The sequence below is a fragment of the Lissotriton vulgaris genome, chromosome 7, assembly GCF_964263255.1.
Source record: "Lissotriton vulgaris chromosome 7, aLisVul1.2, whole genome shotgun sequence".
In the NCBI taxonomy this organism is placed as follows: domain Eukaryota; kingdom Metazoa; phylum Chordata; class Amphibia; order Caudata; family Salamandridae; genus Lissotriton; species Lissotriton vulgaris.
Genome location: NC_141695.1, coordinates 1,766,158,809 through 1,766,186,257, shown reverse-complemented (window position 1 = coordinate 1,766,186,257; position 27,449 = coordinate 1,766,158,809). Strand labels below are relative to the sequence as shown.

Genomic DNA, 27,449 nt, shown 5'->3' with positions numbered 1-27,449 from the left:
GTAATCAAACTGGAAGCTCTTAAGGTGTTGTCCCACACAGTTGATATATAAGGTGAAGAGGAAGGGTGCCAATATGCACCCTTGTCCAGACCCCCCAGGATATAGCGGCATAGATTTGCACATTTAGCAGCACAATATTTGAAATTTAGCGGCACTAAAGTGGAAATTTAGCGGCATTATACAGGGCATCCTTATTTTTTTCGTAATCATTCCTTTTCAGCCTTAAATCAATGTAAACTGATTAAACAGGGTATTCCACTGTAAAACTGTCATGTTTAAAGTGTCTGTTTCTACGGAAGCACAGCTCCAATCTGCACCTCGTGAGAGGGGGCCCCATTTCTCCTTGGGTTGTTCTAGCACTCATGTATGCACCCCTGCCGGGGCACCACTGCTTCCTAGACCCGCCCATTTTAAACAACAGTAATTTCTATCACCCTTTTTTACATTGAAAATATATTGTGAGTACAAATATGACCCATAGAGGAAGTCTTGCTTTGCTGCTAGAGCGCTTTACTAAAAAGTAATGCAGCGAATTAAGGGTGGCAATTTAAGTGCCACTCATTGAGTGGACAAAGACAAGGCAATGCATTTAAAAAAACTATCCTCTTTTCTGAAACCCAATCATCTAAAAGGGGCCTTAAAATATCCCTAGCAGTTCGGAAGCGCTGCTGCAGGGTACATACCTGCCAGGGTTTCAGATTGCTTATGTGCACCATTTTCATAAATTCACTGTAAATATGAGTGACTTTCAGTGACTATGAGTGACACTTTCTCCTGAACAAAATCAAGAAATGAAGTTAGGGAAACAGATAAATATCAGAAATTACCCCAATTTGAGCAATTCGAAACTCTAAGAATATCTTGAAACTGCAGCAAAGTACCCGAAATGGAAGGACACTAGCCTAGTGCCTTTGTAACCTGATTCACATACTTTGTAGCAGGCATAATAATCCTCTGCCCTATTTTTTTATATATCACTGAGCTTGAAGTCTGTTGTACAGTCTGGCGAAGTTAGTTACAACAAAGCATGGCTGCGTTGTTAGCATATATGACGTGTGCTTGCTAGTATCAAAATGAAAATGTCCTTTGTTAAAAAGATTGACATTGAATGGGTCTGTACGATTGGTAACCCCAACAGCAACCAAAAAAAGAATTGCCTCCTGATGTGGTATGATGTGATTGGCTCAATAAGTGTGGTGCCAGTGGAACACAGACAGAGGATTTGGCAAAGCGAGATGTTTACCTATCCAGGTCCTCTGGAAAGAAATATGAATGACTGATGCAGCACTGGTAAATCTGGAAATACTGGGCCCGATTCACAGAACTAACTTAAGACAAAATCCTAAACTTACTACTTATGGTATGTACAGAAGTTAGGATTTTGTCTTAAGTTTGTCTTAAGACAGACTTAAGTTAGGATTTTGTCTTAAGTCTGTCTTAAGTTTCTCTTAAGACAAACTTAAGACAAAATCCTAACTTCTGTGAATACCAAAAGTAGTAAGTTTAGGATTTTGCCTTAAGTTAGTTCTGTGAATCGGGCCCACTATAACTGAAGGTATTATATTTATGTAGTATAACTGACAACTATAGTAAGTGGCAGGTGTCTCGTCCTAGGTTGAAGGGGAAACAAGTATATTCTTGAAATGTTTTAAATATATTGTATTTTGATCCAGGACAAAGAGGATGAATACTTTTTGCTTCTCTCGCCTACCCCTGAGTACGTGTTAAAAACATAACTTATTTTAACAGAAGAGGAGAGACACTGCCGCACACCAACTCTTACTACAACAGATAAAACGGCCAAGTACATGTTTTAGTGCTCCCATGTGATTGCTGATTTAGTGCCCGGAGCCACGGCTGGAAACTTAATACTACAAAAACTTCATTCATTCATAGAATGAGGTGTCTTGCATTCCTCTGGGACCACCGGTAAGAAAGCGCTCCTTCCAAAAGCAGGTGAGATGAAGGATTTGACCTCACTGCGGACGCTGAACTTTTACAGTCTCCCCTGACACGTCATTCTACAGACCCCCAACTACGAATGTGCAATGGAAGCTCCACCAAGCGCCGGGCCTATATCCGGTGATTAATGACCCTGCGCTTCCACAGAGCACCTGGGAGGCTGGAGAAGGCCTGTTCAATGGCAGAAGAGACACGTGGACCCAGCTGGTCCTGGCGCTGCATGCGTGTCAAAGCCAGCCATGCAGCGGAGTTTCCGGTATTTCATTAATGAAGCCTGGCCTCAGCACGCTAATATGGACATACAGGCCCGCCTGCAGAGGATCAGGGATACAAGCGCTGGAACTCTAGAGCAGAGAGGACGTGACAACATAGAAACGGTGGGTTTTGCCAAAGTTGGGGGTTGCGAAAAAGTTTATTAGCCTCAACAAACAGGAGAAATTGGTCAGGAGGAAGCAGGTATTGGACGGCTGGCCGGTTGCACGTAGTGACGTGTGCACGCACTGCCAATTAACGGCCTTTGTTTGTTTTGCAGACACTTTTTAGCAAATATCGCGGTGATAATTGTAATTGTCGCGGCCATCGCGCTAGTCGGCCGATTTCGCGATTTTTTCGTGAATCGCGAAACTCTGGAGGGTCTGCTTGTCTCACTCCTCTCTTAATGTTAAATTTATCAGAACAAACCCCCCCCCCTCCCATACCGTACCCTGGTCCCGCGTCCCTATACAATTCTCTAATAAATAAAAGGATCTGTTGGTCTATGCCCATATCACTCAGCGTCTTCCATAACAAAGAGTGGTCCACACAGTCATACGCGCAACTTAGATCCACGAATGTGATAAATAGGCTTTCTTTCTTGGCTTGGGTATACTTTGCGGTCAGCAGTGCTAGGTTTAGGCCCTGTTCAATCGTCCCCTTACCACTGCGGAATCCGTATTGTAAATTTGAGATAATATCTTTATCCTCTACCCAGACCTGGAGCCTATTGAGCATTATTCTACCCGCGACCTTCATTAAGGCATCCAAAAGAGATATTGGTCGATAACAAGCGGGGTTATTTCTGTCCCCTTTTTTGAAAATTGGTATAACAACTGCTTCTGGCCAGGTTTGAATGAAGCCAGAAGCGTTGGCACAGTTTAGGACATTTGCTAAAAGGGGCGACCATAATGATAACTCAGATTTGTATAGGTCGATTGGGACACCATCCGGCCCCGGTGCTTTCCCCGAAGCACTGTCCATAATAGCCTTAATAACCTCCGCGTGGTCAAAGAGGACCCCCAATGGGAATGACTCCGAACGCTCCTGATTTTCTATGGCGTTATTATTCTCAGGCATGTTAGGGTTCTTATATATATTAGAAAAACGGTTCAACCTAAGTATCCCCTGAGACTGCTATATCAATGATATCCGTTTCTCTATCTGACAGAAAAGGAGCGTTTACAGCTCTCCAGAAGGCTAAATTATCTTTTTTTAAGCAAGCCTTGTGGAGACCCTTCCAGATTTCATTTTTTAGCTCTTTTTTTCTTCTGGCTAAAGCATCCCGATACGATTTTCAAGACTGCCTTACCAGTTCTAATGATCTGGGGGTTTCATGTAGGCCCGCTATCAAATTTTGGTGCGCCTTTGAGCATTATTTATCAAACCAGCCCTTCACTTTATGAGTGCGGGTTTTATATTCTCTAGACAGCAATTTTTTGATTTCACTCAGGATTTCCCCGAAGGAATTCAGAACTTGCTGATTGCTTTCAGGTAATGAGAGACAAATTTGCAGGTGGTCGGAAACTTTGGTCACCAATTTATGCATATAGATTTTTGGGTCTACTTTTGCCCATTTAATATAGTAGCCATTAGTACTTGCCAGATTAGTTGAGGTGTTATAAAGCACCTCGGTAGATGGTTCAAGTCCCTTTTTAATCAGACAAAATTAAATGGGATAATGATCACTAAGGGCGGCATCTAATGTTTCCCAAGACAGCACTAGTGACCAATATCTAGAGGATAGAAGGGTGAAATCAATTATAGAGTTAGCCCCTCTCCCATAAATGTGGGTTTAAACTCTACCGCTGGTGAGCAGTTTTCGTTGATATAGCCCAGATCAAACTCGTATATCAGAGAATTTACCAAGTCTCCCAGCCTGGAATGGACAAAATGAGTTGGTATGTCTTCCCTATTCTTTGCCAGGAGACAAGTGCCAGTGACATAACTGGTGCATAGGGAGCAATTAAAATCACCCACCCATAGGAGTGCCAAGTCCCCATCACCTATTTTTTCTAGTTCCCTTAATGATCTTCGAAGACTAGTGGTTATCCCTTCCCATATGGAGGCATGGGCTTTGTTGTAGAAATTTATAATGGCCATATTCTTTATGCCCGGCCACCTTACTAGTAAGATCTGATAACACTCTGCCGAGATGAATTTATATGGCTGTAATCCCTGATGCGTTAGAAATATAGGTGCATAAGCCCACTTTGTTTCTACCATGATTACTAACAATGGCAGGTGTATTAAAAGTTTGGTATCCAATTAAGTGAATCTCGTGGGCCGTCCAGGTTTCCTGGAGGCACAAAATATTGTGTTTATTTATTATCTCGTGCCACTCTGGACGGTCCACTTTGTCTTTTAAGCCTGCTAGATTCCACAACAGAATCCATTGGCCTTTATGAGTAGTCTTAACATTGGTATCAGGCTGTCCCACGCTAGAGATTATGTCAATTTGACCTTCTGCCCTATTTATTGTGTCATCAGCAGTGTTTACGGATACTTCCTTTACCCTCGCGTTCTCTTCAGACCCGCTTGGAAGTCAGTCTACGCCATCCAATCCAGATAGAGGGGCAAAGTGGTTGGAGGTGTAATATTATACAAGGGGCCTGCCGTGGGCCAGATTTTCGAATATCATGGTCTCTGTGGGTTTCCTACTAGGGCCCTTGGGTAAAAATAGCTTAGGTCTCGAGTGGATATGCCACCCTCATAGCCCTCTGAGTACCAATCTCTAATATAGCTTGTTGCCCTATAATCCTTAAAATTAATAATGATGATGTCCCCATGTAAATCCTTTGATCTTCGACCCACCCATCCCAATCTTCTGACATGTAAAATTTTGCCCTCTATATTGGGAGGTAGTGGTCTGTTCACTCTTAACCAGGGCACTACCTTGTTCTTAAGATTCTGATGGCCTTCAAATTTCCCCTCTAATAACTCTGGTACCCCTGTAAGTACGATGACATAGAGTGCTGCCTCCGGTGGAAGATCTGTGTGCTGCACAAGCCCTTTTGAGTTTTTAACCAGATGAGGTCTCCTTACGATGTTTCACTCTTCATGATCCTGCTTATTTCCTTGCCCCCTGTTTCTTACTCCCCTGGACTGTATAGGCTCAGGATCAATGGTCGTAACCTGTTTGGCCGGGATGTTATCACGTGCAGAAGGTAACATCTCTGCACTATTTACAGGATTGGTTAAATTTAAAACCGCCTTCGGGACAGTAGGAAACAAGTCAGGCCGGTTAACTAACAGGTCCTTAAGTAAATTAGTATTGGCAGTACCCATGTTTTGAATAGACCCCAGTTGCTCCGTCATTCTCTTTACCCTCTCTACTAGCGGTAACAGTAGAGATTTAACCAAATGCTCTATATCACTTATTAGATCTTGGTGGTGTATTATGGTAAATTTTTTTCCTTGGCCAGATTTCGGTTCTACAGGGCCTTTTGTATTTATGGGGCTTGGGACTATTTTGGGAGTTTTTGCTCGGCTTCCCTTTTGCTTGTTCCCACCATGCTTTCTTTTTGTTGAGGGAGCTGGGCCTGGAGGTTTTTATAATGGTCTTCTTAGTCGTGGGTATGCTGTATGTCGCTACTCTTTGCTCCTCAAAGGAAGTTTCTATTTGTGATCCTGTGCTAATATCTATGGGATTGGATACCCTACTCCCAACCGGTGACTCTGGTAGATCTTCTAGCAATAGGGGAATACCAATGTCACTTGTTAATTCTGTACCAGTGGCATGATGAGATGGAGTAGTAGCCAGCTGGATAGGACCTAGGGAAGAGCTTTTATTCTGGAGCTCGGAAGACAAGCGCCGCTCGGTGAACGCGATTTCGCGTTCTAAAACTGAAGCAGCCCTTGTTATGAACTGCTCTAAAATCCCTTGGACAGACTGTGGTACACAAACAAGGATGCGTAGTCCAGGTGTAGAAGTAGATCTCTCTTTATTAGCAGGTAGTAAGGTGGCAGGTTACAGGATAGGAAGTTACAAGGAGAAACCCCTCCAGGAGAGAGCTACCAGCGCCTCAGCCTCAGATGACCAACTGACAATCTCAACACAGGGAGGCACACTAACATTCCATGATGTCACAGGACATTCTGATAAAGTGGTAGAGAGGGAAAATACATAGAACCATTTCCCACACATCCTCTTCCGTTAACAAACAACAGCAAGTAAGAAGTCAAAACGAAGCAGAAGGATTCAGAGGAGACTGAAGACACAAGAGCTAGTCAAAGAGACAATTTGAAAAGCAAGAAACTCAAGCGTGAAAGCAGAAACAAAGGACAAGAAAAAGAGGCATGTAGAAAGATAAACATAAGATGCACAAATGGTCATGATTAGACAAAACACAAGAATGCAAATTACATAACATGCCCATCCACCCTCCTTAATAAAACAAGGTAGCGATCCTGGCAAATCAAGCAGGGTGTAACAACTGAATGACAAAATGAGTGCAGATGGAAATAAGCACAATAAGATGAACTAGCAACCTTCACAGAAAAAGGGGAAAAGGCCTGAAATAAAGACTAACACAAGTCTTCATCGCTAGTGCAAGACGTGCACTACAACCTCCCCTTTAAGGGTACACCAAGAAAGGCAACCTTTAAACTGTGGAACAAAACAACTCCCCAAGAAAGGGTACACCAGAGGAAACTAAGGCCCCTGGAACAAAGTAGACAGTAGCCACACAATAGTGGCACAACTACACCAAGAGGTAGCGCTGACAACGCACCCCGACAACCCACATAGAGTGAAGCAACTTAGACCAACACATACAACCTCCCCTAACAAAAGGGTACACCATTGAACAATGTAGGAATTGTTCAAGATAACATCACTAAATGGCGGCGCTGACAACGCACACCACCCTCCCCAGAAAAGGGTACACAAAGAAAACTAATCTTTGAAACTTTGGAGCAAAATAGTTACATGCAAACAACCTCCCCTAATAAAAGGGTACACCACGTTAAATGTGAGCAACGTAACTTCACCAAAGGGTAACAACAAGACCCTAGGAAACAAAATGTAGGCACTGACTGGCACCACAACCCCAAAACTTCCCCTAAGTAAGGGTACACCATAAGTACTAACCCTAAGTACATGGATGGGGTATTAATAAGACACAAACACCCTAACTGCACAAGCAGGGTGAAACACAGGATACCCACCCTGTGAGACCAAAACTACAACGTCCCCTATATAAAGATATACAGGGTACCCCATAAGGTACAACATCACCCTAGTTTCAAGATATGGCATTGACTAGCCACACACCCACACCTAAATAAGGGTACACCGTAGGGCAAGACGTTGCCTTAGGAATTTAGGGTACAGCAAAAGACAACCACTGACCAAAAATACACAAAAGGAAACAAGGCCCCAAAAATGGATGGAACAACCCATTAAGCACAACCCACACACAGCAGCGCACATTGTACATCGAGATACCAAACTGGAACATAAGTATAAAGAAAAACAAATGAGTATAGCTCCGGTGAGCGATATCTCACCCGAGAACTTCTTGGCTGGAATTGTCCAAAAGTTCCGATGAGTGACTGCACAAGAGTAAACGTGGAGTGATATGCAGACAAGTCCAGGATACTAATGACGTTTTTAATAACATACACACGAGCAGCGTGTAAATCTCACTGAAATAAAAATCGTGTGTTGTTCCTCCTCCACTGTCTATAACAATTCCAAAAAAACAGATGCGCCGTGTAAACTTAAGACCACAACAGAGGATCGGCGTTGAATTTCCACAGAAGACCTGTTACTATGGTAACGAAAAATGGCTTCCTTCGTGACGTGTGCACAACAAAGAAGAGAGATTGGTAGGAGTCACGTAACCAGGCGTGTGACCTCATCCGGAAAGGAGGTAGAACACCAGATTGGAGGCTTAAAGAGGCGTCATCGATTCTCTCCACCAACTCCCTTGGACATTCCAAAACGTCATCAGAAAGGCAGAGGAGAGCAGGGAGTGCAGAGCGGATGAGGAGAAAAATGCCGTTGGTGTTGAAAGAACGGACTTGACACCAAACAGGTAAACCACAGTCAACTTGGTGCACTTTAAGCTTGAAACTAACAAACCAAGTAGGTAGCGTACAAGCAGCAAAGTAAACTACGCGACCCTTTGCTCACAATAACAGATGCTGATGAGTTGAAGCACTCAAAACTCCTGCACAGTCACTTTTAAAGAATAAGAAATAAATGTCTCACCATATTGAAATCAGTTTCTTAGCGCCATGAAAGATGAGGACAACGAGCGTTTGGAAGAGAAATAACAGCCTCAAATTCGTAATGAGCTGGCATGTTCGAAAGAAGGCAGTTAAACTGTCATAACTGCGTGAGCCATGTTGAACACCAAAGTAGAGATTAAAAAAAACACATCAAAACCCAGGTTAAACACGTTTTTCATGTCGGGTCCGATACTACTGATAGTGGTGGCTGTAGTGAAGGGTAGTGCCAGCGCTGGGCAGCTGTGATAGGACACTCACTGATGTGGACAGTTTAGAAAGAAACTGCTAGCGCTGGGCGAACTGTCACGGTGCAAAAGCCATAGAGACGCAGCAGGGTGATCAGGCCAGCTGAATCTCACACGCTTTTGTGGCTGGAGAAATTAGATTTCCAGATGACAACAAGGTCGCAGTGGACTCCTTCACTTATCAAACGCCCAGGGTGCAGGCTGTCCAGGGTGAAGAGGACACTGGTGGGGTTTGCTGGGCGTTTCTCCGATTACAAAAGAATAAAAACTTACTTCTGTTATAATTTTGACTGGGTCCCAAAACAGTCCTTGGTTTCCTTAGTGCTCAGTTACAGACCTCTTTATGTGCAGCATAGGTTAGTACAAGAAACGTCGCCAAAATGTGGTACACAAACAAGGATGCGTAGTCCAGGTGTAGAAGTAGATCCCTCTTTATTAGCAGGTAGTAAGGTGGCAGGTTACAGGATAGGAAGTTACAAGGAGAAACCCCACCAGGAGAGAGCTACCAGCTCCTCAGCCTCAGATGACCAACTGACAATCTCAACACAGGGAGGCACGCTAACATTCCATGATGTCACAGGACATTCTGATAAAGTGGTAGAGAGGGAAAATACATAGAACCATTTACCACACAGACCCTCCTGCCAAAGAAGTTCTGCCTGTTTTTAGCCGGGTATTCATATTTTATCTGTGTTACTACAGCTAAAATGAACTAGTAAAAAGAACCAAGTACCTTACAATCTAGTACACAAAATGTTCTCAGACCTTAAATGAGTGTCCCGGATAACCAAAGCAAGGTCGAATAGGGGGTGGCCCAGCCCAGCCTTGGCCAGCCCCGGACGGCCACAGACGGCCCGCCCTTTGCCCGGGCTTGGCCCGGCGCATCCTCGCGGGGCAAGGGACCAGGCGGGGCTTTATGCACCTCCTGGCGCCTGCTGATGTAACTTCCTGCCCCAAAGGATCCTGGGGATCGTAGTCTTGCTACCGGACCCGCGGAGCCAAGACCGGCCAGTCGGGGATCGAAAAACGGGAACAGGGGGGCAGAGCCAAGCCCAGCAACGGCAGAAGAGGTGCACAGATCAGGGGGGAGACACCGCAGCCCTGACACAATGTCACAAGGGGAACCAGGGAGCTCGGCCCCAGGAGGGGCTTTATGCGCCTCCTGGCGCCTGCTGATGTAACTTCCTGCCCCAAAGGATCCTGGGGATCGTAGTCTTGCTACCGGACCGGCGGAGCCAAGCCCGGCCGGTCGGGGATCGAAAAACCGGAACAGGGGGGCGGAGCCAAGCCCAGCAACGGCAGAAGAGGTGCACGGATCAGTGGGTAGACACCGCAGCCCTCACACAATGTCACAAGGCAGTTAGTGGAAATCCCCAGACTTAAACATCTAAGACAAATAGTGCAAATACTTCGTTTTGTATGAAAGGTGGAACCCCTGCAGGTGGACATTTTACACATTGAAGAAACACCGCTTCAAAGAGCACTACATACCAAAGCATCATTAGCCCAAAAAACAGCTAACTCTACCACCACTGGTTGACTTTGAGCTTGTCTTTGATCCTGTACAGTGCTCCACTTCCTTTTGGCTGGGTTCTTTCTAAAGAAATACCACATACATACATAAATACATATATACAGGAAGACTAGTGCCATGAGAAAGAGTGATAGCAAAACAATTGTTCAAAAGAAAATGAGTGATTCTGCCAATCAAAAAGGAGTATTTTTCAGCTCTCAGACCTGTTATTTGACATTGCCCTGTGTGTGTTTGAGGTCTTTCTGATCACTATCTAAGGGAAGTGACCAAGAGAGTGGGCGGCTGAGGGAACTGCATACCCATCCTGTATAATCTTCAGCCTGTGGAATCCTCTGCTGACATTCCATTATCATTGGTAACAGCAGCTTGGCCATCACCTCCGCTGCCTTTAAAACCACACTGGAAACTAAAATCAGCTCAAAATTGTTCAGATGGGCCCCAAACTACAGGAGGCTGAGAGATGAAGGGACCCATAGGGGCACTGTTGGGTAGGCAGTAAGCCTAATTTGTAAAAGAGTAATTGCAGGTGACCCAATCTTTGTTTTCTTTTTAACAGAAGCTTGCATGTATCATTGCCAAATGGCATGCAGAAGCTCCCATGCATCATTGGCGAATGCTGAGGTTGTTGAATACCAAGGCGGTCTACTCTTGATTTCAGCTCCTGGCTCTTTCATCCGCCAACATGCTCTCCCTCTATAATATCTCACTCTTGTAGATTCTTTCTGATATTTTCTTTCTCCCTTTTCACTATTTTCCATATTTCCCTTCCTCCTTCTGCCCACATCCCTTCATGCCTTTCTCTCTCTTGTTCGGTTTTACTGTCTAATGGTTGAAACCCTGTACCAAGTCTCTAAAAAGGAATGCAGTTCTGTCCTGCCTGCAGCCACCAGCTTAAATTAAGCGACCTTAGCTTGCAGCCCACAAAGGAAATGCCAGAGTGGCTAGTCTGGCCCTTCCTGCATTTTATTTCCAGCCTGAAGAGCGGGTCCACCCTTTTCTCTCCTACTGCAAGACACAAGGACCCCAGCCTTCTCCCTTCCAGATGACGTAGCACAGAAACATTACATGCGACCAGAAATAAGAGCCACAGGGTCAACCTCATCTCAGAGTCCCTGCCCCCTTTCTACCCAAAACAGTTTGCGAAGTTAGCTGTGCTTACTCAGCACAACTGACTCTGGCATTAGTCCGAGTCCATTTTAATGTATCTTTTCCAATCCTTGTTACCTCTGCTGGGGTATTTTCATTATTATTTCCATCAGATTGAATCTTGTTTCAGAGCATCACCAGCCACCAGTCTCTTGTCTGTAATTGTTGGAGGGGTCCAGCACTAAAGAATGCTTGCCAACTGCACTGTGTACAACTTCTGCTGTTTCTTATTCATGCCTTTCCACACATAGCCTCCCTCGGACTACGCAAGAATTTGAAGCCTCCACAGGCAAGACTTTGTAAAGTGCACACATAGTTGAAAGGCAGCGGAGTGCAATACAGGATCAAAGGCAGAGATCCAACCAGAAAGTGAACCTGGGTGGGAGGTCCTAGTTTCTGTGATGGGTGGTGGATTTGTGACCGTTTTGATGTAGTGTTCTTTAAAGACATGCATCTTGAGATCCTTCCTAACTTTGAGCATCGTTGTAGTGCTCCTGATGGATACAGGTATGTATTTGAATTTAATTTGAATTTAAAAACATTTATATAGCGCGCTTATACCGTGCGGTTTCATGGCGCTTCAGATTGCGAGGGGATGGCAAACAGGGAGAAATTAGGCAGCAAAAGCACGGGAAAAAAGGAAAGTTTTAAGATTTTTCCTAAATTCAGTATAGGAGGGTGTTGTGCGGAGTGCGGCGGGCAGGGAGTTCCAAAATACAGGGGCCAAAACAGAAAACTTGGTGCCACCAGCCTTTTTCTTTTTGAATCGGGGGACAGTTAAGAGGGCCAGGTGAGAGGAGCGAAGCTCTCTTCCAGGAGTGTAGGGCTTAATAGCCGAACAAATGAACTCTGGTGCAGTGCCCATTCTAGCCTGAAAGGTGAGGCACCCAAGCTTGAACAGGGCCCGCTCTTTCACCGGCAGCCAGTGCAGTGCCTGCAGTAAAGGGGTGACCCGATGATATTTGGGCAGGCCATAGATAAGTCGGGCCGCCTGGTTCTGCACTAATTGCAGCCGGTGAATAGCATAGGCAGGCGCACCATTATAAATGATGTTGCCGTAATCAAGGCGCGACAACACCATCGCCAGCACTATGATCTTTAGGGCGGGGAGTGAAAAAAACCGAGAGATCTTCCTGATGGTTCTGAGGGAGAAAAAACAAGAGGAAACAACAGAACTGACCTGTGAATGAACAGAAAGTGAGGGATTGAGAAGGATACCAAGGGTTTTGACTTTGGGAACCGGGAGTGGGGGAGCACCAAGTGGGGAGGGCCAATGGGAAGGGGACCAAGGACTGCAACCACCTCCAGTAGTTACAGATCCTGAGTGTATGGATGGGAAGGCCTGTTTCCTTGCACGTTTTTGTCCCCCTGTATGAAGGTGTCTTAATATGTCCCTGAATGGCCCGTTGATAATTTTGCATTGTGTTTTTTTAGATGTGACCTGCATGACTGGGCCCAATACTACAGACAAGGCTTCACCAGTGATGTGTACAGAACAACTGTCTGCTGAGTTTGCACCCCGACATGGTATCCAGAAGTATTTATACTGGCCCCACGTTGTTGACAAGTGAATTCCGCAGATTACATTCTTTGAGAGCCATCATCCCTCTGTCATCCTGGACCCAGACTCATGCCTAGAGCTGTTACACTCCTAGCTGCCAACTGGCCACATGTCAAATGTAGGCCATTCAGACAGTTCTGTTTTTTTGGCCCAGTGTACTTTTCATGCCTGAGTGTCAAAGTCCACACCTATAGCAGAAAAGATAAAACTACAAATACCAGAATGCAAAGGGCTTCTGGCGAAGGAGCCAGGACTGTTTAATGACCTCATCTATGATTCTTGTGCACTTGGAGCTTTAAAAATTAAAGTCACTCTGCTGAAAGTCTAATTTATACAAGTCTATAAAAGCATAGTTTTTTCTTGAAAGCCCACTTGAGTGTCCCTAATTCAAGAAGACCCACAGATGTCACAGACAAATACAAAGAGAGAGCGCAGAGGGCATGATGTGGTGCTGAAGCACTTGGCACACATTTTATTAAGTATTTCAAGAAGATACCCTAGCAGGCCTGGGATTTTTAAAGGTGGTCATGGCACCAACTAGTGCAGTGGGGTCATAAGGACCACTCACATTTCAAATGTTGCTGCAATACTGTGAGTAAATTACTTGCACTTTTTGTGAATCACAAACACACACAAGTGGCCTAAGTGGAAAAATTAAGTTTTAAAATGGAAACATTGTCAAGCCATTAATGCTACAGACTTGATAATGGGGCAAATTAGTTTACACTTGGCACGCCTGCAACAAGGGCCCTCATATTTCAATTCAGGTTTGAGACATCACACATCAACAATGATTATAACATTGCACGTGCTAACAACCAAGCTGTCTCTAGGTGCTAAAATAATGGGTGTCATCCTCCCACTCAGTGGTACTCATTTCATCAACATGGGAAAGTAAAGGCTGAGTTATCCACTCTGAGGTTCAAGCAATGACGTCCATATTTCAAGGCATTAGCTCAGCCCACTTCTTATTCCTTTCATTTGATATCCTTCTTTTCTTTATTGTGTGACCTCTCTGTGAACAATGCGACCTTCCTGAAGATGCCTTATAAGGCTTCAACTCTCTATGACTGTGCGTTATGTGGTTGTGCAACAGTTCCCAGAATATCATTTGCATCACAGACAATTGGCATCTTTACAAAGGGCAATACTGCTGTCACATGGCTATTAACTTGCCCTGTCATGAGGGCGGCTGTAAACTAAGTTTTATTTTTTCCTTTAAACTTAGTTCTATAAGTGAATACAAAGGACTGGCTGAAATCACCATGGTGACATAAGGACTCGTATAGAATGTATATAAGTCCTGCAGAAGCGTGGAACTATGTCAGCCTTTGTGTAGGTTATATTGGGATGACAGTGTCGAGGAAGTATTTTTTTTATCTATATTTGTATTGAGAGAGAAACAAGAAAAACAAACCGTTTCTCTCTCCCTCCCACATTTTTTAAATAAATCCCTGTGCCTTCACCCCACCCACACTGTTCCCGCTGTTGTCCAAAAAATCTTCCACGTGGGTTTAATTATACATCTCTAGTTTCTTACTCATATAATATCAAGAGCATAAATAAATCAATGTCCCTAATGTAATACACAATCTTTAAACACATTTCAATTCATAAGTCGATTAACTTGAGATGCATTTTTTAGCGGCCACTTCAAATTGTCAGGGTACAGTCAGCACTAATTGCCTTCAAGCCTATCTGATAATACCTTAGTTAACAATCAGCCATCAAGTGAAAGTGCATACATTGTTATCTTCTTTTTAACAGTCCATTAAGTGCAAAGATTTTAAAATGCTTACATGGAGTCTCTATACCTTTAGGTATTATGAAAAGGAAGCTCAATGCTGTCATATTATACATCTCTAGTTTGCTACTCATGCAATATCATGGAGTATAGAAAAAATACATTTCCCTTCTAAGATACAAAATCTTCAAACACATTTCATTTGATGATTCAATTAACTTAAGGCGCAATTTATAGCAGCAACTCCAAGTTGTAAAAGTGTAATCGAAGCAAATGACCTTCAAAGTCAAATCCTGTAATACCTCAGTCATCAACCATCCGTAAAGCGCTTATGCATACATTGTTATCTTTTCTTTCTTAAACACATTATTAAAGTGAAAAAAATGTAAAGTGCATACATGAGATATCTATGACTTAGGTATTATGAAAAAGGGTTCTCAATACTGCCATACAAAGCAATAGAGGCCGTTCTCACAGCATGTATGAAATTACCCATCAAGTTGTTCCCTCCAATTGGTAAAATATTGCCACATTTCTGACCTTTTCTTTTCAACCTTAAACCCCCGCTGTATTTATATAGTTTTCTCAAGATTATACATGCTCAACAGGTGAGCTAGCCATTGATGAAATGCAGGGGGAGGAGCATCCTGCCATGCTAAGGCTATACAAATTATGTATACAGCCATTGCAATGCAAACAAAAGCCCCTCCTTCTTTCCTTTCCAAATTAGCTAAATCAAGCATAATTAATAGTGGGTTACATTCACCTGTAGTAGTAGCAACTTCTCCTGCAAGAATGCTTCTATACCTCTATTTCTTTTATATTCTTGTATAAGTGGACCAAGCTCATTACAAGTGGAAAACATGTGCATTAGGTCTGCCTTGTAAGCCGCACACCGTGGACAGTGCACTCCCTCCCACTCCCCCCCGCCCCCTTTGGCAATTCGATACAGGGTGTAGTATAGCTGAAAGCATGTTTTATAAAACTGTTCTTGGAGGTTCTCAGGCATTAACATTGATAAGGTGTTTATATAGGAGTTTTGAACATCTGCATCGGAAATACCTAACGTCCCTTGCCACTTGGTTGAGCAGTTTCCCAAATCACCTGTCATATAAAGCGTTCAGTAGTTCATATAGTGACCCGATCCTTGGAGCCACAGGCTGCCTTATTCTGTCCACTAATTCACATCTCTCATAATTCTCCTTCCGTCCTCCCTCCCTATGCAAAAAGTCTCTAACCTGTAGGTATTTAAAACATTCTCTATTGGTTAAATCACATTTCGCACTTCGTTCTTCAAATGACATTAAGCCATCCGACCAGAAAAGGCCGGCTATATGCTTTACCCCTGCCTTTATCCACTTATCAAAATAGCAATCATTAAAAATACCAGCTACGTCTTTGTTTTGTACCAGGGGTGTAGTAGTTTATTTTTCCAAGTCCTATAAAGCGTCATGAGCCGTAACAATGTCTTAAAGCGCACTTTTTTGTACTATCCATAATCAAGTTGACGCCATAGACAACCTCCTACTTTGTGGTCACTAGCATGTTCATACGGGGAGATATTCCTACTAATCCTTCCCCAGGACTCACGTTCAGAAATGCTGTAAATTGCTTTATGGAGGCCGCCCACCAGTATAATTTAAAATTTGGAAGAGCCAATCCACCACGCTCTCTGGATAGGGATATATATTTAATCAATCTTTTATGTCTTGAATACGCCCATATAAACTGTGCAAATATGCTTTCAAACTTTTTAAACCAGGAATTTATAAATAACTGGGGAATTGTTCCTAAAAGTACAAAAAAATACCATATTGACTATGTTCACTCTACCAATCAATGTGAGGTGTAGATTATCAATTTTTATAGCGCTTTTTTAATTTCTGTGGCACACGGTTCTAAATTTTCCCTTACTCCCTCGTCAATTTCAGCAGCTATCACTATCCACAGATGTGTTGGTTTTTGAACTACTCTATTATCTGCCATTGGTGCAAACTTTTTGGTAATTATTTGTGTTTTATCCCTATTCAGGGCATATCCAGACAAAGCACCAAATCTCTGGGCTTCTTCTTCGATTGCTCTCATCACCTTCTCGGGTGTGGTGTAACTAGGGCGACATCGTCTGCATACGCCAAAACTTTATCTGCTTGCTCTGACTCACATAGTGGGGGAATGTATATTGCAAACAGCGGTAGTCAATCAATCAATCAATCAATCAGAGTACTTGTAGAGCGTGCTACTTACCCGTGAGGGTCTCAAGGCGGTGGGGGTGGGGGGGTGGGGGGGGGGGGTGCTGCTACTGCTCAAAAAGCCAGGTTTTGAGGAGTCTTCTGAAGGCGAGTAGGTTTTAGGTCTGTCGTATGTGGGTAGGGAGGGTGTTCCAGGTCTTGGCGGCGAGGTAGGGGAAGGATCTGCCACCGGAGGTCGTTTGTTGGATGCGGGGGCCAGCGGCTAGTGTGAGGCTGGCGGAGCGGAGCTGGCGGGTGGGGTTGTAGAAGCTGAGTCTGCGGTTCAGGTAGGCTGGTCTGGCGTTGTGGAGTGCTTTGTGTGCGTGGGTGAGGAGCTTGAAGGGGATCCTCTTGTTGACGGGGAGCCAGGTTAGTGAAAAGAAAGGGAGATAACCCTGCCTCCAGATATACAGGCCCTAGTTAGAGGGTCTAGAAGATATACATAAAGGGGTGATTAACCTAGGGATTGACACTGAGCATCACAATTACATGGTCAAATCAAATAGGCTAAACAGTTCATATTGAAAAATATATATTTTTTATTTTTTGTTTTCTGATCACACAGATATAAAAAGTTTCTTCTTCTTTTAGTATGTCAATAGTGCATATATATCATAAATAAAACAAACAAATATATAGAGACAAAGACATAGGGGAAATTTGTCCTACCCAGTAACGGCCAATACTTAACAAACACCATATCATTCACACTCAATCCTTCCTCACTCTAGCTAATCTAGTACCATACATCATTCATTCTCCCAATCAGTTTTTCTACTTCTTGCGGGTATAGCACAACGATGGTTCCTGTGCTGGATATGTCAAGGTGTTAATCCAGATAGATGGTTTTAACTACGGGTCCTGATGTAGTGTGGACAATAACCGTATTCCTGGAGACATACGCCGACGCGCGTTTCGGTGACAAGCCAATAAGGCAGCACCTTCGTCAGGGCAAGGGGCAGTATACTGGGGCGGACACAATGATAAAATTCTGAAAAATAAGGAGTAAAGCACGCATTTTACTTTCATATATGTACACATATTTTTCATATTGCAGTTCAGAGTTATCATTTAACATTCATCATCCTAAAAGGGTTGTTGCTAATTTCAGACATCTTAAAGAGACTTTAGCCTGTTATTTTGTACATTTGGTAAACATTGGAGCAAGGCTCCTATACCTGACCGTATATTGTCATGCAGTGTCAAAACTTCTAGAGACACTCCCTAGGAAAGATTCCCCAAAAGGTGGAATCTAAAAGGCATCATGATAGCCTTGACTATATGGACCAAAGAGCACATTCAATACCACATAGATTCCTTACTCATACAAAAGTCTATACATTTCAAGACACTTCATAGTCTCTCTCAGCACTCCTCTCTTTCGTACACGCATGATTATGTAGTATGGACCAAGGACCGAGTCCAGAGTCAACAGACAGTTCAACTAGACATTATATGTTAGTATAACTCCCAGCTAAGACAAGGTGGTCTAGTCTGACCAAGCCCACAGTTGTTTAATTATTTCTAAGTTTTTCACTTCTTTGTTTCATCTGAATTTGGTTTTATAATTCAAGAATATCAGGCCTCAGGCATTCATTTTAATTATTTATAGAATTTTCACTTCTTTATTTTACCTGGTTTTAGCTTTTTTACTCAAGAGTTTCAAGCATCAGGCGACTTCTTAGCAAGTAGAGGGGCGCCGATGCCGCTGGTAATATCGAAAGCCAGGCTTCAGGCTGTTCAGATTCTGTCAGGGGAATGATAAGATTACCTCTTCTATAAACATTTCGGGGTATTTTTACACAGGTCAGATTTTTTTAGTTAGCCCCTATCCTTTGTCTGTGCTTATAGCCATAGGGCATCAAGGGGAGCCAGGTTAGGTCTCTCAGGTGGGGGGGTGATGTGGCTGAGGCGGGGGATGTTGTCGATCAGTCGGGCGGAGGTGTTTTGGATGCGTTGTAGTCGTCTTAGGTGTTTGGTTGGGATTCCTGCATAGAGTGTGTTGCCGAAGTCCAGTCTGCTGCTGACGAGGGCCTGTGTCACCGTTTTTCTTGTTTCGGTCGGGATCCACTTGTAGATCCTGCGGAGCATGTGGAGGGTGTTGTAGCAGGAGGAGGAGACAGCGTTGACCTGCTTAGACATGGAGAGGGAGGAGTCGAGGATGAATCATAGGTTGCGTGCATGGTCGGTGGATGTTGGTGCTGTTCCCAGTGTGGTCGGCCACCAGGAGTCGTCCCAGGCTGGTGAGGGGGTGGGTCCAAGGGTGAGTACCTCCGTCTTGTCCGAGTTCAGCTTCAGACGGCTGCTCCTCATCCAGTCGGCTACCGCCTTCATTCCCTCGTGAAAGTTGGTTTTGGCAGTGTGTGGGTCCTTGGTGAGGGAAAGGATGAACTGGATGTCGTTGGCGTAGGAGATGATGTTGAGGTCGGGATGGTGGGCCACTTCTGCGAGGGGGGCCATGTAGATGTTGAACAGTGTCGGGCTGAGGGATGAGCCCTGGGGGACGCCGCAGATGATGTCGGTGGCTTCGGATTGGAAGGCGGACGCTCTGGGTTCTGATGGAGAGGAAGGGCATGGTCCAGTCAAGGGCCTTCTCTTGGATTCCGGCTTTTAGGAGGCGTGTCTTTAGAGTGCGATGGCAGACTGTGTTGAAGGCGGCCGACAGGTCCAGGAGGATGAGGCTGATGTTTTGCTGGTGTCTAGTTGGCGCCTGATGTCGTCTGTGGCGGCGATGAGGGCTGTCTCAGTGCTGTGGTTTCGTCTGAATCCGGATTGGGATGGCTCCAAGATGTTGTCTTCCAGTTGGCAGGTCAATTGCTTGTTGATGATTTTTTCGATGACCTTCGCCGGGAACGGGAGCAGGGAGATGGGCCGGAAGTTCTTGAGGTCCTTGGGGTCCGCCTTGGGCTTCTTGAGGAGGGCGCTGATTTCGGCGTGCTTCCAACTTTCAGGGAATGCCGCTGTTTCAAAGGAGATGTTGATGACCTTCTGTAGTTAGGGTGCAATAGGTGCGTCTGCTTTGTTGAATATGTGGTGTGGGCACGGGTCTGACGAGACCCTGAGTGGATGGAGTTCATGACCTTGCATGTCTCGTCATTGTTGACGTTGAGCCAGGAGGTCAGGCGAATGGTGCTGATGGTGTTCACAGGGGAGGTGGAGTCTGGAATAGTCGGGGCTGTCGTGGTGTTAAAGCTGCCTTGGATGTCAGCGATCTTGCGATGGAAGAAGATGGCTAGTGAGTCGCACAGTTCTTGTGAGGGCGGGATGTTGTTGGCGCTGGGGTTGGAAAGTTCCTTTACAATGCTGAAGAGCTCTTACTGTTGTGTGCGTTGTTATCCAAGCGGTCTTCGAAGGAGGATCTCTTGGCTAATCTGATGAGGTAGTGTTGTCTGCGGGTGGCGTCCTTTTGGGCTGCGTGGTTGTCCGGTGTGCATTCGTGGAGCCATATTTTCTCCAGTTTCCGGTATGCGCGTTTGGAGGTCTGGAGTTCGTCGGTGAACAAGGTGGCTCTCTTGCTGGCGTGGCTGTTGGATTGTTTCTTGAGCAGGGCAAGGGTGTTGGTGCAGTCGTCGATCCACTGTCTGAGGTTGCGGGCTGCGGTGTCTGGGTTGGTGGGGTCGGTGGGTGGGTTCTGGGCGAGGGTGGTGATCAGCTGGTCTTCGGTGACTTTGCCCCAGCAGAGGCGAGGCAGCTGTTGAGTGCAGTGGTGCGTGGTTGGTTTCTTGAATGTGAAATGGATGCAGTGGTGGTGGGTCCAGTGAAGTTAGGTAGTGTGGTTGAAGGCGACGTGGGTGCTTGTGGAGAAGACGGTGTCCAGCGTGTGGCCGGCGGCGTGGGTGGGTGCGGTGACGAGTTGTCTGAGGCCGAGGTTGTCGATCAGGGTGGCGGAGTTGGCGTCATTGTTGGTCCCGAGGTGGAAGTTCAGGTCCCCGTGGAGGATCTAGTCCATGGAGGCTAGTGCGTGGGTGCTGACGAGGTTGGCAATGGAGTAGCTGAACTGAGCCCGGGGTCCGGGGGGCCTGTAGACGAGTGTTCCTCTGAGGGTGGTGTTGGGGTCGGTGTGGATCCTGAAGTGTAGGTGTTCGGCGGTGTTGAGGGTGTCGTTTGCGTGGGTGGCGACCTTGAGGGTGGACTTGTGGATAATGGCTATTCCTCCTGTTCCGTTGGCGCGATCCCTGCGGGTGATCTTGTAGCCGTCCGGGATGGCTATGGCTATGTCGGGCGCCGAGGAGTCGTTCCACCAGGTCTCGGTCAGGAAGGCCACGTCAGGGGCGGAGGTGTCGTGCAGATCCCAGAGCTCGACGGCGTGTTTATGTGCGGAGCGGGTGTTGAAGAGTATGCAGCGGAGGTGGTTGGGTCCAGTCCTTGGAGGTTTGGTGGTTCTGTCGCAGGTGAAGCTGCAGGTGCGGCAGGAGAAGGGTCCGTGGGTCTGTTTTGGGGTGGCCTGGAAGCAGGTGTGGTTTAGGCCGGCGTTGAGTGCGTGGAGGCTGCTGGCGTCGTAGTGGAGTCTGGTGTTGTGATGTTCGCTGGGTCCAGGGGTTCTGGCGCTGGGCGCGGTCCAGGCGCAGACGGGCTTGCCTTAGGCGTAGGCACGCAGCTGCCGCCATTTTAAGGGGAGCTGGGAGGAAGGAGCATCTGGGAGGCGGGAGGCAGGGGTTAACAAATAGGTGCGGGCCGCAGGGGCAGGAGCGGCGGGAACGGCGATCCGGGGCACGGGGCGAGGAGAGACACCGCCCAGGAATGGGCAGCAGAGACAGAGGATGCAAGGCTCTAGTGGAGCTGAGCTGCAGCGGGGGGAGCGACCTACCTGGCAAGGTCAGGGGTCACTCTCCTCACCGAGCGCTGCTGCCAAATTTAAGGGGAGCTGGGAGGGAGGAGCAGCCAGGAGGCGGAGGTAGGGGTTAACTAATGGGTGTTGGGGGGCAGCAGCGGCGGGAACGTCGAGCAGGGGCACGGGGGGGCGAGGAGAGACAGCGCCCAGGAATGGGCAGCAGAGACACAGGGAGCAAGGCTCTGGTGGAGCTGAGCTGCAGCAGGGGGGCGACCTACCTGGCAAGGTATGGGGTTGATCCATAGTCATAGTAACTGCGTTAACTATGATTTTTCGGTCCATTAAACAGATGCAGGAGGAAGTGAGGTCGGATGATTGCAGAGCCAGAGTTGCAAACAAAAACCCTTGATCTGTGCCTCTCATTATTTTAAATGCCTTTGTCAGTTCCCCATTTACAAGTACTCTGGCCTTGGGTTCTTTATACAAAGCTTTTACTGCACCAATGAACTGATCTCCTATCCCTTTCCAGTGCATAGAGGCCCATAAAAACTGCCATGAGACTCTATCAAAGACTTTTTCTGCATCTAAAAAGATTTAAGCCATGGGGTCTCCTGACACTTGCCTCACATCAAACATGGTAATGATCAAACAGGGTAATGATCTTTCTGATGTGTTCTATGGTGCCCCACTCCGGAATAAAGCCATGTTGTCTCTGGGCGACAACTTTGTGTATAACCAGAGACAGACGCGAAGCCAGGGTTTTAGAATAGATTTTCACATCCCCATTTATAAGGGTTATTGTCCAATAGGACCCCAATTCCTCACTAGGTTTATTGTTTTGGGGAAAGACAATAATCTTCGCCATAGCTCACTGTGCTGGTGGATTTATACCTTCTGCAATCTGTAAGAACATTTGTGTCATAATCTCTTTCAGTTCCTGGAAAACCTTGTAAAATTCAGTAAGGATCAAATCGGGTCCACTCGCCTTCCCTCTTGATAAACTAGACAGGGCTACAGCAATCACGTTCCAGCTCAATAGCTGTTCTAGCTGGTCCCTCTCTTCTACTGATAAAGACACACCTGCAGCTTGATCCAGATATTTTGATATTTGTTCTTCTCCCTGACTCTCCGCCCCCTCCCCTGGACCTCTGTATAAAGAGCCCGGTTGAATTTGAAGAAGGCAGCTCGAATTTCATTCGAATCCGATTCTAGCCCTATCAGAGGGTCCCTTATTTCTTTGATTTCATGCCAGGTGATTTCTTGCCTTGTCCTGACTGCGAGTAGGTGACCCACCCTTTCAGTGCACTCATACATATTCTCTTGTGCACTGCCGCTTTAATAACAGCCTTCCTCAGTAGTTTTTCACCAATTGCTGCTTTATTAACTGCTACACTTAGACGAGCATCCCCTATGCCATCCTTCAGTTGCCGGGCCTTAATTAAATTACCTTTGTAGGGATTGAAGGTTTGGCTTTTCCATTTTATTTTTCCTGCTGGAGTATTGAATTGTTTACCCCCATATTCCTGCCTTTAGCATATCCCAAACTGTACCCAAAGATGCAGTTTCTATATATAAATTCCGGTATCCAATTCCCCATGTGTTCCACATACGCCTCATCCACCAGCAGCGCTCTTTCAAACCTCCAAGAACAGCCTCACCCTTTATCTCCAATACTAATGGATTGTGATCTGAGAGATATCTGGGAGCATTTTCAATTGTTCTTTTTTGTCTAATCAACTGTGAGACAAAAAAATATTCCAGCCTTACATTTTTCTGATGAGGGGCAGAGTAATATGTAAATCCATATTCTTGAGGTCTTAATTTTGCACAGTCATCACTCAAGCCATGCTCCTGACAAAGGTTACATATAGCTTGATAAACTTTAGGCTTCTTTCTAACAAAAGATTCGCCCTGACCCCAACCACTTGCAAGGTTAATTTTAAAGTCCCCACAGATCACTATAGGTAATTGCCAGTGCAATAGTTTGTTTGTCAGCCTTCCCAATAAGGAAGGGTCATCGACACTGCTACCATAAAGGGATCATATTAGGGAAGCCTAAGGCTCTGCAGCAGGCAATAACCCAATGCCCGGATGTATCAACCCGAGCTAGGGGAAACTGAATGGCTTTATTACGGGCTAAGATTGCTACCCCTATGTACATGTACCTTGGGTTGTAGCTCCAACCACACTATACCCTAGGTTTATTAACAGATCTTTTTGACTACCTTCTACATGGGTCTTTTGTAGACAGACTATATCTGCCTGTAACATTTTCAGCCCTTGGGATACCATCTACCTTTTCTTTAAATCATTCAGACCGCATATATTGACCGTTGGGATCCTTTGTTTACTCATCTTTAAACTCCTTAGTTTTACACCACACTAGAGGTTTCCTTACTCCATAATAACCTCCCATGCATTCCTTGTGCAGCATTCTGTACATATAATCCACACTGTGCAATACCTGGAATCCCACCCCGCCCAAAGACCGTGCCCCCCTCTCCCATCCTCTCCCCATCTCCTAAAAATGTGGGCAGGCATAGCCTGAGTAATATGCGTCTGAGAAACTGCCCCATCATCCCCCTTGATATAAAAAATACAATATCATTAGTAACTGCCCATCATTATTAGTTAGGTCGGGGTTGATCAGACACCAATTGCCACAGCAAGAAATATCCGAAAAATACCAAGATAGCCCTAGGTTTTTCTTGTGGCTATTTCTTCATCATTAACCCCTTCGCTGCTGGGCCTTTTCCCCTCCTGTGCTAAGCCTTTTTTTGGCGATTTGGGATAGTGCGCGCTTAGGCCCCTGTAGCTTTTTGACCACATAAGGTATCCACGCCAAATTTGCGTCCTTTTCTTCCAACATCATTTGGATTCCAAAGACGCCCAGGGTTTGTGGATTCCTTTGGAGGGGTCCCAGAAATTAACCAAAATATAGTGAAAGTTTTGTTTTTTTCAGAAAAATGGGAAAAACGAGCTGCAAATGAAAGCCTCTGGGGTTTTCCCTGAAAATGTTATCAAAAAAGGGTTTGTGGGGCTGAAATCTCCATTTTCTCAACTTTTAGGGAATGACAGTCTTTTGTCAGAGAACCGACATTTTTCACAGAGTTTTGGCATTTTTCTGGGACATAGCCTATTTTTGCTATTTTTAGAGCTTTCCACCTCCTTCCAGTTAATGGTAGAAATGAGTTTGAAAGCAATAATGGATCCTAGAGAACATTTTCGTAAAGTAGACACAATTCTGAATTCAGAAAGGGGTCGTTTGTCTAAATCCATTAAGGTTTCTTTATAGAAACTAACAGTTAAATATTGGAATAATTGAAAATTTGTTGAAATAAACAGCCTTTTGTCTCAACATTTTCACCTATAACTTTTTCTAATCTTGACAGCTCTTGGAAAGCAATATACCGTTACATCCGTTAGACCTTCCTGGTTGTGGGGATATATAGGACTTGTAGTTTCACCAAGAACCCGACGAACCCAGATCCAAAAACTAAGCAGCAACTTGCAATGGTATTTTTCATTTACTGGGTATAGAGCACTTTGTCTTAGAACATTTATAAATGGAAAAATCTGTATGAAAGACACCTATGTATTTCTGAATTGGGTACAAAATATAGAGTTCAGTAAACGGTATATTATTCGCACATTTTCATAATTGGGAATACTCATACTAGCATGAGAATTATTGGTCATTTTTCAAAAACATTTTTTTTTTACACAATGTCTTTCATTGAAAGGGAAAAATGCATGAAAGCTCAATTGGTAATAACAGTTGATTTACAAATTTGAATTACCCTAAGTCTCCCGATAAAAATGGTACCTCAATTGTGTGGGTCGGCCTTGTGCCTGCGACAGGAAACGGCGTAAAATGCAACGTGGTCACACCTCAATTTTGCAGTTACAAATTGACCCTTTTATGGCAAAGTGCCTACCTGTAGTTTTTGCACCCTAGCTCTGCCGGCACCTAGGGAAACCTAGCAAACCTATACATTTTTGAAAAGTAGACACCCAGGGAAATTCAGGATGGGGTGACTCGACTGCCTACCACCAGGTTATGTTACCCAGAATCCCTTGCAAAGCTAAGAATTTGACAAAAAAACACATTTTCCTCATATTTCTGTGGTGGAAAGTTCTGGAATCTGCCTGGATCAACAAATTTCCATCCACCCAGCATTTCCCCAGGTCTCCCGAAAAAAATGGTACTTCACTTGCGTTGACCTTTTGTTTTTGAGCCCAAGGTCTGTCAGCACCTAGGGAAACCTAGCAAACCTATACATTTTTGAAAAGTAGACACCCAGAGGAATTCAGGATGGGGTGACTCGACTGCCTACCACCAGGTTTTATTACCCAGAATCCCTTGCAAAGCTAACAATTTGTAAAAAAAAAAAACACATTTTCCTCACATTTCTGTGGTGGAAAGTTCTGGAATCTGCGTGGATCAACAAATTTCCACCCACCCAGCGTTTCCCCAGGTCTCCCGAAAAAAAATGGTACCTCACTTGCGTGAGTAGGCATAGTGGCTGCGACATGAAACAGTGCAAAATGCAACGTGGTCGCACCTCAATTTCCCAGTGAAATCTTGCGCCTTTTGGACAAAGAGACTACCTTTTGTTTTTGAGCCCTAGCTCTGCCAGCACCTAGGGAAACCTAGCAAACCTATACATTTTTGAAAACTAGACATCTAGGGAAATTCAGGATGGGGTGACTCGCCTGCCTACCCCCAGGTTTTGTTACCCAGAAGCCCTTGCAAAGCTAAACATTTGACAAAAAAAACACATTTTCCTCACATTTCTGTGGTGGAAAGTTCAGGAATCTGCGTAGATCAACAAATTTCCACTCACCCAGCGTTCCCCCAGGTCTCCCAAAAAAGATTGTACCTCACTTGCGTGGGTAGGCATAGTGGCTGCGACATGAAACAGCGCAAAACGCAACATGGTCGCACCTCAATTTCCCAGTGAAATCTTGCCCTTTTTGGACAAAAAGACTACCTTTTGTTTTTGAGCCCTAGCTCTGGCAGCACCTAGGGAAACCTAGCACACCTATCCATTTTTGAAAACTAGACACCCAGGGGAATTCAGGATGGGGTGACTCGTCTGCCTACCCCCAGGTTTTGTTACCCAGAATCCCTTGCAAACCTAAAAATGTGACCAAAAAACACATTTTCCTCACATTTCTGTGGTGGTAAGTTCTGGAATTTGCATGGATCAACAAATTTCCACCCACCCAGCGTTCCCCCAGGTCTCCCAAAAAAAAATGGTACCTCACTTGCATGGGTAGGCATAGTGGCTGCGACATGAAGCAGCGCAAAACGCAACATGGTCGCACCTCAATTTCCCAGTGAAATCTTGCCCTTTTTGGACAAAAAGACTACCTTTTGTTTTTGAGCCCTAGCTCTGCCAGCACCTAGGGAAACCTAGCAAACCTATACATCTTTGAAAACTAGACACCCTGGGGAACTTAGGATGGGGTGACTCGTCTGCCTACCCCCAGGTTTTGTTACCCAGAATCCCTTGCAAACCTAAATATTTGACAAAAAAAACACATTTTCCTCACATTTCTGTGGTGGAAAGTTCTGGAATCGGCGTGGATCAACAAATTTCTACCCACCCAGCGTTTCCCCAGGTCTCCCAAAAAAAAATGGTACCTCACTTGCATGGGTAGGCATAGTGGCTGCGACATGAAGCAGCGCAAAACGCAACATGGTCGCACCTCAATTTCCCAGTGAAATCTTGCCCTTTTTGGACAAAAAGACTACCTTTTGTT

The 27,449-nt window shown here is 45.1% G+C and overlaps 1 protein-coding gene across 1 annotated transcript in view; it reads left to right on the top strand.

Annotated features, from left to right (window-relative positions):
* The window catches only part of LOC147706624 (cell adhesion molecule CEACAM21-like), a gene marked incomplete at its 5' end in the record, with an annotated part of 213,849 nt that extends 200,940 nt beyond the window's left edge, over positions 1–12,909 (top strand). Inside the window, one exon of the mRNA XM_086929107.1 lies at positions 12,811–12,909. Within this exon, the coding sequence (XP_086785233.1) occupies positions 12,811–12,816 (6 nt within the window). The remainder of the gene's footprint in view (positions 1–12,810) is intronic.
* Positions 12,910–27,449: the final 14,540 nt, after the last annotated feature.